The sequence below is a fragment of the Canis aureus genome, chromosome 1 (genome assembly GCF_053574225.1).
Source record: "Canis aureus isolate CA01 chromosome 1, VMU_Caureus_v.1.0, whole genome shotgun sequence".
Lineage (NCBI taxonomy): Eukaryota > Metazoa > Chordata > Mammalia > Carnivora > Canidae > Canis > Canis aureus.
The window spans coordinates 103,546,034-103,558,272 of NC_135611.1; the positions used below are offsets into that span (position 1 = coordinate 103,546,034).

At 48.7% G+C, this 12,239-nt stretch overlaps 1 protein-coding gene and 1 pseudogene across 8 annotated transcripts; both read right to left on the reverse strand.

Annotated features, from left to right (window-relative positions):
- Window positions 1–304: 304 nt before the first annotated feature.
- Window positions 305–932, reverse strand: LOC144304085 (E3 ubiquitin-protein ligase TRIM21 pseudogene; annotated as a pseudogene).
- Window positions 933–2,810: 1,878 nt separating this feature from the next.
- LOC144324026 (leukocyte immunoglobulin-like receptor subfamily B member 3) lies at window positions 2,811–8,944 on the reverse strand. Of its 8 annotated transcripts, none has more exons than XM_077915181.1 (13): window positions 8,661–8,921; window positions 8,471–8,506; window positions 8,004–8,288; window positions 7,569–7,871; window positions 7,050–7,346; window positions 6,540–6,842; window positions 6,209–6,259; window positions 5,194–5,322; window positions 4,825–4,867; window positions 4,709–4,746; window positions 4,455–4,507; window positions 3,531–3,695; window positions 2,811–3,451 (listed from the first exon to the last, which is right to left on the reverse strand). In XM_077915181.1, the coding sequence occupies exons 1-13, from the start codon at window positions 8,692–8,694 to the stop codon at window positions 3,305–3,307; spliced, it is 1,884 nt and encodes a 627-aa protein (XP_077771307.1). In that variant the 5' UTR covers window positions 8,695–8,921; the 3' UTR covers window positions 2,811–3,304. The 8 variants fall into 8 exon arrangements, with proteins under 8 accessions (XP_077771307.1, XP_077771297.1, XP_077771337.1 ...); XM_077915171.1 differs by having other exon boundaries at window positions 4,825–4,870; window positions 8,661–8,919; XM_077915211.1 differs by having other exon boundaries at window positions 3,651–3,695; window positions 4,825–4,870; window positions 8,661–8,911.
- Between the last annotated feature and the right edge of the window lie 3,295 nt (window positions 8,945–12,239).

Sequence of the window (12,239 nt, forward strand, 5' to 3'; positions counted from 1 at the left end):
TAAATGAATAGAATGATGTGCTGAACAAACATGGTCAGAGGAAACATACTTGGATCATTCCCCATCACAGAGAGCATTACTTCAAGTTCTCGCCTTGAAAGATGATGTCTAGGTGCTGATTACTACCACGCCTTCACCAATTGTAGGAAATATCCTTTATTTCTGTTTTCGTTTGTTTGTTTGATGTTGAAAGTCATTTTATGTAGATTTTCAGTGAATTCCCTGCTGCAATCTGCGTGCTGGTATCCTGACACCTCTACAGAAACAAAGTGGTTCAGAGCCCCTGGGGAAATGAGGCAGAGAGTCAGTGGCTGAGAAGGACACCAACAGTGGCAGTATCGGTGTTCAGAGAGTGCCACCACTGCTCCATGGATCCCTACGATCCCACCTCCAGCAGACAGAGCACAAGAGGTGCTGCATTTCTTCCTGCATCATTAAAACCAGTACCAAAGAAAGGCCACAGAGGTCCAGCAAAGGCACATTCAGAGAAGGTATAGATGAGGGAGCCATGGTCAGTGATGTTGTAGAAGGAGGCTGTGTGGGCCTCACAGACCAAAAAGATCCCAACTTGGCATGGAGGCACCTGAAGGTGGAGGGGAGTCTGGGGGCAGGTGCCAGCTTCGTATTTGTGTTTGTTCCACAGCCAAATTGTCCAGAAGCCTTTCCCAGGGATGAGCAAAAAGTGTCCCTTCCTCTGTACAGAGTCTGTACAAACACCTAGGTCCCAGGCCTCCTTTCCTCTCACATCTACCTCCAGTAAGCCAGTAAGAGTCAAAGCACTGGGCACCCAGGACCATGGGATACATGTCAAATCTGATTTCATTTTCAGGCACTTCCTGCAGGCTGTCTCCAAGCCTCACTTGTCTCCGATCCTCTGAAAAGATGAGCCACGGATTGGCTGTGTGTGGATCCAGGGTGATGTGTACTCCATAAAGATTTTATTTTCATTATGAATTATTGGTATGTTTTATCAAAAGCTTTTCGATATTTGTTGAGATTGCTATTTCTTCATTATTTTTTATATTTTTTATTGAAGTTTGATTTTCCAACATATAGTATGACACCCAGTGCTCATCCGGTCAAGTGCCTTCCTAGGTGCCCATCACCCAGTCACCCCAGACCCCACCTACCTCCCCTTCCACTACCCCTTGTTTGTTTCCCAGAGTTAGGAGTCTCTCATGTTTTGTCTCCTTCTCTAATTTTTCCCACTCATTTTCCCTCCTTTCTCCTATAATCCCTTTCACTATTTCTTATATTTTTTCATTAAAAAACTTTAAAGTACAGCTGATATGTAATAGTATATTATTTAACATAATAAGTCAACAATTATATACATTATGTAATGCTTACCATATGAAGTGCAGCTATCATGTGTCACACAAAAAAATTATCACAATACTATCGATTATATTCCTTGAACTATATATTTCATCCCTGAGGCTCATTTACTATTAAGTGGAACGTTTTTTTAAAGATTTTATTTATTTATTCATGACAGACATACAGAGAGAGAGGCAGAGACACAGGCAGAGGGAGAAGCAAGCTCCATGCAGGGAGCCCAAAGCGGGACTCGATCCCAGGTCCCCAGAATCACACCCTGAGCCAAAGGCAGCGCTAAACTGCGTAAGCCACCAGGGGCTGCCCTATTAAGTGGAAGTTTGTCTCTCTTAATCCCTTTCACCTGTTTCACCCCTCTCCGCCTCCCCTCCCCTCTGGTTTGTGAGATGGTCATTTTTCTCTAAGTGTATCAGATTATATTGATTGAGTTTTAAAATTTGAAGCTACTTGTTCTTCCTCTCCCTTCAAAATCCAGTGTGGTTATGATGTAGTGTTCTTTTTATGCATTACTGATTCTTATTTGTGAACAATTTTTAGAGATTGACATCTAAATTTATGTGAGAGATCTTTCTGGGCCTTTCTATTCTGTAATTTCCTTGCCAGGTTTTGGTGTCAATGTTTTCTTGGCCTGATACAATCTTACTTCTTTTTCTCTACTCAGGAAAGGTTTGTGTAATTTTTGTGTGTGTGTATGTATGTGGGTGTGCATGAGTGTGTATGTGTGCATGCCTGTGTGCTTGAGACTATGCAAGTGTGTACACATGTGTGAGAGTGTGTGTGGGCATGTGTATATGCATGTGTGTATGCATTGCATGTGTGTGTGTGTGCGTGTGTATCCTAAATGCATAAGTGGAGGAAGTTGCCTCCTCAACAGACACATTTATATATTACAAAATGATTATCCCCTTGAAGTTAGCTCACACTTCCATCCCACAACATAGTTACCTTTCTTGTATGTGATGAGAACATTTAAGATCTCCTTCCATTGCAACATTCAAAAATATGATAAAGTGTTATGAGCTGTGGTCACCATGCTGTACATCAGATCCCTCGAACTTGTGCTCTTGTAACCATGTAGAGCTTGTTCATCAACTACCTATCACCCTGACCAGGGCCTCTCCATTTCCACAACCCCAGCCCTGGCAGTCACCACTCTGCTGTTTCTCTCGCTCTCCACATACTTCAGTTGGGGAGCAGTTTTTGATCACATGTCATTGCATTTTATATACACATAAGGTGACACACATTTTCTACCTCTCCATCATTTTGGTAGCTTCTGTTTTGAGGATTTTGACGGTTTCATCTACATTTTTTCATATATCGGAATAAAACTGTTCTAATATTCTGTTATCAATTTATAGTCTGTAGGATGTGATGGTGTCCTGATAATGGCGACATGTGCCCGCCCTTTTCTATCTCTTTTCTTAGTGGTTGTTGCTAAGATTTATAAAATTAAACAATGTTCACAAAAATGAACATTTTTGGCTTTATTGATTTAAAAAAATTTTTTGTCCTTATTCTTAGCTACTCTTCTCATTATTTTCCTCCTTTACCTTCATTTGCAATCTTTTGCTATTCTTTCTCTAAATTCTTGATATGATAGAATATGTCATTCATTTTTTTTAGGCTTTTTCCTTCCTAAACATTTTGTTCTTGGTTCTTAATTTCCCATTTCAGGTTTTATGTGTAACGTTTTACATAATCCTTCAGTGTAAACATTCTCTCATTTCCATTTTGGTTTTCTCATTTCACTCCTGGATTATTGAGAAGTCCATTGCTTTAATTTCCAAAGTGCGGGAGTATCTTTGAGGGAAGAATCGAGTGACTCTGAGAGGACCCCAGGAGTTCCAACTGGTCTCTATGAGAAGTCCACAACCAGGTAGCACCCACTGTGGGCAGGTCCTGTGCCTTCCTAGGGTCCGTGGGGTCCCTCTCCCTGGAGTATGGGGTCTGGGTCCTTTCTGGGCTAGTGAATGGCCAGAGCAGCATACACACTGGGCTCTGCTGGGGGCTCCCCTGACTGGGAGGGAGAGGATGCACTTGTCTTCTGTCTGAGGGTCAAGTGGTTCAGCTGAGCGTAGGTCACATCTGGGGGGGCGTCAGATGCAGTAGCCTGCAGCAGGGGAGAGTGAGAGGGGAGGTTGGTGTTGGGGTGGGGGGAAGCCAGGGTGATCAGAGAAGACAGGGCCCACCTGACTGTCCATCCACCTATCTTCCTCTGCTTGTCTGTCCTCTGAGTCCTGTAATCCTCCTGAAAGGGAGGATAGAGGAGTGGCCAGGACCCACTTGAGACTTGACACTGAGTGGCTCACCTGGGCGTATGTCACTCCCTGGGGATCTTCATCCTGTGTGTTCTGCTGCAGACAGACAGTGAGAGGGATATTTATCTCCTTGAACCCACTCAATCCCCCCAGTCAATTTATCACACTGTGGCCAGAGTAATGCTTTCAAACTTTCAGGTAGATTAGGTCACTTTCCTGCTGGACTCTGCAGGGACTTCCTGAGCCTTGGAGCATGTGATGCTGTCTTAAAACAGCTCTGATTCTATTCCTGACACTGTTTCTTGCCCATTTGGCTCCAGCCACATGACCCGTGTTCCTGAAGTACCATGTTGCTGCCTCAGGACCTTTGCAGTTGCTACTCTCATATCTTGTTTTATTTCCTTAGCCACACTTTGCACCCGAGGACGCTGTGACTTCCTTGCATATTGTCTGACACCCACAAGGAGAGCTCGTTCAGTGGGGGTCAATTATGTTCACTGCTAAACCTGGAACACTAAGTGGGATTAGGTAAATATTGGACTCCCAGTTATCTTTGCTGAGTGAATGAATGAAGGAGGTCCAGAGACCTTTGGGTGATTCACTTCTTCATGCACCCTGTTGAGATCTGGGTATGCACTCCAACAACCCTAAGTCAGACAATGGATGGGGAGCCAGGCAAGGAGAGCCTGGAGGAGGGGCCAAGAGGTCACAGCGGGATGTCCCAGGTGCCCAAGGGTGGAGAGGTCATCAGTGGAACAGAGCTGAGACTGGGTGGTGTGAAGACAGAGAATCATGCATTGGATTAAGTTTGGCACCAAGAGGGCCCTGGGGTCTGGATGGGAGTGGGGGTCTCACCCAATGGTCCAGCTTGACCCCATCCTCAGGCCATGAGTCTTGCACAGCAGCATCTGTGGAGTAGAACGAGGTGTATGTCGTGGCAAAGTCCCCTGAGCTCCCTCAGGGCTGCAGACCCTGACCTGCTCCCAGATGGGGCGGCTGTGACCCAGGGGATCCAGGGGTGAGGTGCTGAGGTCATGCATGGGGGAATTGGGTCCTCACCCTTTCCCAAACCTTCCCAGCCCACCCCCAGGGTGGCCCCTTCCTCTCACAGAGGGTTTCCTCCTGGGCGACAGCAGCTGGCCTGGAGCTGGGGAGGAGACATGGTGTCAGAGGGCATGCAGGGGGCGAGCGGGTGGGAGTGTGGGGGTCTGTGGGCAGGAGTTACCTGTCCTGAAGGCCTCTGTCCTTGGGCTCTGGGTCTGCATCCCCTGCTGGACATTAGGAATCATCATTCCTCTGGGATGGAAGGTTACAACCTCCCCGCTCCATGTGATTCCAGGGAAAGGAGCCCTTCACCCGCATTGCCTGTGTGTTTCTCCATCTCCCAAGATTGAAAAGAGGGGAGCACCTTCTATTGGCACATGGGAGCCAACCTGGGTGTTTTCTGTCTAGACTCTCTGACTTGAGATTCTGTGGAAGTGTCCTACATCGGCCTTTCCCACCTCTCTGGGTTCCCTCTGGCCGCTGCCCTGAGCCCACCCTGGGTCAGCCCACAGAGCACCACCACCCCTGGGGTGCCTCAGCCCCTTCTTACTCGACTTCCTGCATTTGCCCCGACGTTGCTGTCGGACCAGGAGGAGGATAAGGAGGCAGAGCATCAGGATGAAGGCCACCGAGGCCCCAATGAGGACATACAGGTACCAGCTAGGACCTTGGGCAGGAGCGATACCATGAATGAGAGAGTGATTCCATTTTACTGAGCGCCTACTGTGTGCCAGGCACCTGTTGGGCTCCGTGCTTACACCTGTGACTCTGACAACGATCATGCAGCAGGGGATTGTCGTCCCTCCCACCTGCTCCACAGACTGGAAACTGAGGCACAGAGCAATCAATCATGTGTCTCAGGTTGCTCAGCATGGAGGTGGCAGGGCTGGGACAGGAAGTTGGGATGCAGGTTCCCTGTGCTCTACTCATGCCTCCCCTGTGAGGTCACCACTCCGAGGCTCTGGGCTCCTCATTTGGGGCAGGATCTGTCCCAGCATCTTCATCCTGAGCTGAGGGTCCTTCCAGACCTCAACACCCCCAGCCATCAACTTCCCTCCCCTCCCCCTACAATGTCACTGTCACTGCTGCAGAGGGACAGGCACCCCCCTAGAATCATGACTTGGGGAACCTCCCCATGAGCCCTCCTCACCCAGGAGGTCAGAGCCATGGTCAGAACCGAGGACAAATCTAATCTGGGCCATGACTCTCTCCTTTACACTTGGGTAAACTGAGGCCCACACAGGGGAGGGGCATGTCCAAGATAGGGAATGAAGGGGTCATGAAGTGAGGGTGTAACTCAGCCTCTGCTCCCCACGACCCACCCATCACCTCCTGACAGAGACCCTCACTTACCCTCAGAGCCTCCTGGGGTCAGTAGAGGGTCAGGGGAGGGCCTGTGTGCTTCCACTGCACCTGCTGCCCCTCCCCCAGATGGGTCCCCACCCCTCCCTATCCCATGAACACCCAGCCTCCTCCACCAGCCAAGATCCCTGGTGCCCGTCGGCCCCCTGTCATCTCTGAGAGACTGGAACCAAAGGCCCTGGATGGACGCCCCTGTGACTCACCAGCTGTTGGGCTGGACATTGTGGGTGGGGGGCCATGGTGTCCAAAGGATCCTGGGAAAAAAGTCAGGAGAGGAGGCTAGAGCTTCCCACAGAGACCCTGCCTATGCTCACACTCCTCCTCCTTATTTACCCTGAGGTCCCCAGGTACTCCTCCTCCTCCACCTGGAGAATTCTGGTGACGGGGTCGAGAGAAGAACCAGGGGTAGGAGGGCAGTGTGAGGGGTGGACCCCTCAGAGCCCCCCTCTCCCATCCCAGCCCTGTGCTTTTGTGGGCACAGGGCCCTGAGAACAATGTTAGCACATGGAGGGGACAGGGGCAAGGGCTACTCACCTGAGACCAGGATCTCCACGAGGACACTGGGGTATGACAACAGGTAGGGGAAGGTTTTGATAGAGCCGTAGCACCTGTAGGTCCCCCCATGGGCTGGGGTCACAGGACTCATGGAGAATTCAGCCTCGTACTTCCCAGCTCGGTACTTCGATCTAAGACGCAAGGAGGCATCAGCTGCCCCATCCTTGGACAGAAGGAATGTGTCCACATTGCTCAGTGACTGACACAGCAGGGTCACATTCTCTCCTGGGGCCACCGTGGGTCCTGGATGCACCCATAAGGAGGGTGTATAGGAGAGCTGTCCTAGAGAGAGGAAGGGTAGGTAAGGGTTGGTCCAGCCTTGTCTTGACCTGAGTCTGTGTCCTCTGAGTCTCTCCCATCTTTATCCCCGGTTTCTCTGTCTCTCTCCCTCCCTGTGGACCCCACACCCTTGGTCCTGGCGGCCACTACCTGGGGTTCCCCTCAGGGACCTGTGCAGTCTGGGTCCTGACTGTACCCATGGCTCCTCACCTGTGACCAGGATGTCTAGGGGGTCACTGGGGGCTGACCACTGGGAGGAGAGGCTGTGTCCACCGTAGCATGTGTACTGGCCCCCGTGGGAGGATTTCACTGGGCTCAGGGAGAAGTCTGCCCCAGAGAACCCAGCCTGAGTCTGCCGGCCATGAAGCTGAAGGAGGTCACTTGTCCCTTCCTTGAACAGAGCGAATCTGTCGTAGCTGACATCAGAGAGACACTGGAGGGTCAGGTTCTGTCCAGAGGTCACAACAGGGCCCTGCTGGGTCAAGAGGGAGGGCTTCCCCAACACACCTGGGAGAAGACCAGCCATGGATTGTAGGCTGATTCTCCCCAATCCTCCCTTCTCCCATCCTGACTCCTGGGTCTCACTGTCCCTCACCCTCTCAGTTTCTGACCTGTGACCCCATGGTCCCCTCACCCCACTGTTATGTCTGAAGGTCTCCTGGGAGCAGATCTGCAATAACTTGTCTGGTGCCTCAAACCACAGATGAGGCAAAAATCAGACTTTCTCACCTGAGACCAGCAGCTCCAGAGGGTCACTGGGGAGTGACCACACCTGGGGGGTGTTGCTGTAAAAACCATGGCATCTGAACGTCCACATGAGGCTGGGGATCACGGGGCCCACAGGGAACAGGGCCTGGAACTCTCCACTGGGGGCTCGCTGGGAGTCCCGGGTCCAGGAGGGCTGGCCTTCTACTTCCCTCATCAGAATAAACCTGTTAAATCCTCTCCATGAACCACACTGGAGGGTCACATTCCCTCCTGAGGGCACGATAGGGCTGGGCAGAACTGAGAGGCTGGGTTTGCTGTGCATCCCTAGGAGAGGGGAGGGGCTGTGTTAAATGGGGCTCAGATTCCCCCACATGATCCCTAGGGATGGGCTGTAAAAGGGTGACACCCTGAGAGCAGACCTTCTTCCTGAGGGCAAGACCTGAGTAGGCTTCGCACCTGTCACCACCAGCTCCAGCTGGTCACTGGGCTCCGACCAGCCAGTGGGGCTTTCATAGTAACAGCGATACCGTCCTGCATATACACTTGTCATGTCTGTGATGGGGAACTTGGCCTTGTCCTTCGGCTCCAGTGGCTTCTGCGCCTCCCAGATCCCTGGGTATCCATCTTTATACAGGATGTACTTCTGGGCTTTCAGGCTCCCCTTACACCAGAGGGTCACTGATGTCTCCATGGGGATCACAGAGCCTGGCTCAGCCCAGATGGTGGGTTTGGGGAGGGTCCCTGGAAGGAAACAGAGGCTGGGTCACAAGGTCCTCTCCACCCTCAGTTCCCAACTCAGCCCCAAACACCCAGATGTCCCCCCTCTGTCAACCCAGAGCTGCTGATCTCCATCCCCCCTGCCTGGTGGGTATTCCCTGTCCCCAGTGAGGAGGTGGTACTGGGACCCCTGGGGACAGACTCACCTGCCTGCACTTGGGTCCTGGAGCTCACACTCAGCCCTGGAAGAGAGTCCCTATGAGAGGTTTGCCCTGAATTCTGAGCTGAGGCCCTCCCAGTGAGCCTCCTGACCCTGGGGTCTCTGACAGACCAGGGCCTGACTGTGGGGTGGGTCGCACTCAGACTATGGTGTCTCCTCCCCTCCTCAGATCTCACCTAGACAGAGCAAGGCCGTGAGGATGGGGGTCATGATGTCTCCTGTCTCTGTCCCAGCTATACGGATGGAGGGACCTTGGTGTCCATAGATCAGACAGATGCACGGAGCACAGGCACTCGGAGACCAGTCCTCCTTGTCACGGGGTTTTCACGTCAGCCACCCCACAGGAAGGGGAACAGCCTAGCTGTCATTTCCCAAGGGCTGAGGCTCAGGCAGGCAGCAGGCTTTGCAGTTGTTTCTGATCACAATTGAGGCCTCACCTGACCCAGAAACTGCTGTCTCCCTGGCCTGATACCCCCTTGTGACACAAACTTCAATATGTATTATTGAGTGTTTGCAATGTCTCTGTCCCAGAAATACATCTCTGAACTAGACTGATTCAAACTACTTTGTAAAGCTCAAATTCACAAAACAAAAAACTAAAGAAAAAGGCACACAATTAAAAGTAGGTGTATCTGGTGTATAATTTTCCTGTTGTGTTGCTGCTATAATCAATCACTACAAGCTAGTGGGTTAAAGCAGCACAGATTTATTATCTTACCTTTTTGAGGACAGAATTGCAACATGGACATCCCTGAGTTAAAGTCAAGGTGTAATCTAGCTGTTCTAGAGTTCCTGGGGATGAATCCATTCCCTTGCCTTTGCAAGCTGCTACTCCTGCCCATATGCCTTGGGGTCCCCTTCCATCTCCAGGGCCAGCATCACGTTGCTCCAGCTGCTCTGGAGTCTCTTCTTTGGTTCTGACCCTGCCCCTCTGGCCCACTCCTTCACTCATGAGGACCTTTGTGATGACTCATTGCCAAGCATTCTGTCTCTACTAGAGCCTAGGAGCAACCCAGAGCTGCTTCACAAAAGGAGAGTAGTTCTCTGCAGAAATGGCATAGTGTGGCTTCAAAATCTTTAATATCTACATTGTACGTCATCTATATGGTTCCCTGCCAAAGGACGTTGAGCTCATCTGCCACAGAAACTCCAAACACCATTGGAGTTTTTAGGTCATACAAATCAGGCTTTCTGAAGTTTGGGCCCATTGCAAAGACTTCTCTTGTTCTGGGCTCAAAACCAACAGCTCCTCAACTCACTCAGTAAGTGGGTAGAGGTAGCATGCACAGGGAGCTCTATATTGTCTCCATGTTCCAAAGCTGCCTCACTAGGAATTGAACTTTTGTCTCATTAGTAGGAGGATTAGATGGAGCCATGAGTGTTAAGCTAGGATGGGGTATCTCAACATGCCTCAGGCAGCTGGATGCCTAGAAATTTCACAGAGGTAGCAAGAAACTGAAGTTTGGAGAGATTTATTTCCCATAGTCTTACAAATCACCTAGAATAGTTGCTACTTCTTGTTTCACAGATATAATCCACATGGTGTGTACTGGATCTGTGTGATGTCCTATTCAATGGAAGGACAGTCATGGTCCACACAGCCTGGATAACACAGGGCTGGAGATGTGACACAGAGCTAGAGATGTGGTACAGGGCTGGCGATGTGGTCAGGGCTTGAGATGTGACACAGGGCTGAAGACATGCTCAGAGCTGAAGACATGCTCAGGGCTGGAGATGTGTGCAGGACTGGAGACGTGGGCAGGGCTGGAGACATGCCACAGACCTGAACAAATGTGGACAGTGACAGTGTATAGCTGAGCCTGAGAACTAACTATAGACCAAACCTAATGGCATTTACAGACTCAGGAAAATAAACCCATTAATCAACAGTTGCATACCAGGTGCCAGGAGAAAGATGGGTTTCTCTGTGGGTCTTCAGCTGGAGCAGAAATGGACATTGGAATCACCTGGTGCACAAGAATCCAATTCTCCAAGGTCCTTCTGTCTTCTGTGCAAACGAAGTAGGCAAGTTGAATGGAGAGTGGAAAACATCACTGCCTCTGTATTGATTGGAGTTATTTATTTTTATTTTTTTATTTTTATTTTTTTAATAAATTTATTTTTTATTGGTGTTCAATTTACCAACATACAGAATAACACCCAGTGCTCATCCCGTCAAGTGCCCCCGCTCAGTGCCCATCACCCATTCACCCCTACTCCCCGCCCTCCTCCCCTTCCACCACCCCTAGTTCATTTCCCAGAGTTAGGAGTCTTTATGTTCTGTATCCCTTTCTGATATTTCCCACACATTTCTTCTCCCTTCCCTTATATTCCCTTTCACTATTATTTATATTCCCCAAATGAATGAGAACATATAATGTTTTTCCTTCTCCGATTGACTTACTTCACTTAGCATAATACCCTCATTTCCATCCATGTTGAAGCAAATGGTGGGTATTTGTCGTTTCTAATGGCTGAGTAATATTCCATTGTATACATAAACCACATCTTCTTTATCCATTCATCTTTCGATGGACACCGAGGCTCCTTCCACAGTTTGGCTATTGTGATCTGAGTTATTTTTATTTATTTATTTATTTATTTATTTATTTATGTATGTATATTTTTTATTGGAGTTCGATTTTCCAACATATAGTATATAACACTCAGTTCTGAGTTATTGTTGGTGGTATGAATCTGTGCAATATCTGCAAGGGTGAGAATTACTTTTGTTTCACTATTTTGGTAAGAGGCATTTCCAGCACTTTCCACCTGGCCTTTCCTTCACTGAATCTCTTACATCACAGGTTAGAAAACCAGTGCTCGCTGTTGAGGATGTTTGTATGGTCTAAGGATCCCAAAACTAGAGAAATGACTACAAGAAAGGTCCAAGGAGCCACTAACCACACCTCCTCCTTATGCCTCAACTCTCACTGGCCTGCTCAGACATCAGTGGTTTGGGGGTCTCCAGAAATAATTGGATATTTAACAAAATGGTAAGATCAACAATGCACATTTTAGTTAAAAAAGAAAAGAAAAGAAAAATCCATAGGAGACAATAGATTACTATTTCACTAATAAAGAAGGCAATGGCATTGGTTTTATTTATTTATTTATTTATTTATTTATTTATTTATTTATTTATTTATTTATTTTTGGCATTGGTTTTAAATGAGGGGAGCAAAGTGCTGAAAAGCCTGTGTGCAGGGAACAGTGGCTCTGCCCACTTTCAACTTCCTACACACTTTCCAAAAACTGAATGTGGAATGTGCATGAGGCACAGCTCATACATCTTCCTCTCTGGAGAAACAGACTCTATTGGAAAGAACTCCTTATGGCCATTTCTCCTACTCAGAAGTTCATACTCTATGACTTCCCATTTTAGAGTGGATACCAGATCTGAATCTGCCTTTCTTGTTATCTGCACTCCCATCTCTCCTGAATTGCCACCCAAGGCTCCCCTTCACCTACACATCCAACATAATCTCAGCTGGTGTCTAGGACCTTCATGGAAGTGACTACCTTTGCATTTCAAACTGATTTTATGCTAGTTACACATTCACTGTCTCTCCCTGCCTCATAAATAATTATCCCTGATAGGGTAAGGGGTGTATCTGAGAATTTGTTATAATGATTCCGTAGACAAGCAGGAGTTAGGCAATAACTTAAGCAATAATTCCCATGGAATTCTAAGCCACATCTTCTCATTGCTGAATCATGAGCACACTTCACACTGTGCTCCAGCATGTAAAACA

Coding starts and splice junctions, on each gene's coding strand:
- LOC144324026 (XM_077915171.1), bottom strand. CDS start 8,694: ATGACCCCCATCCTCACGGCCTTGCTCTGTCTAG. Junction 7,872..8,003: donor GCTGGAGCTGGTGGTGACAG/GTGCGAAGCCTA, acceptor CCCCTCTCCTAG/GGATGCACAGCAAACCCAGC. Junction 4,747..4,824: donor GACAGAGGCCTTCAGGACAG/GTAACTCCTGCC, acceptor TCTCCTCCCCAG/CTCCAGGCCAGCTGCTGTCG.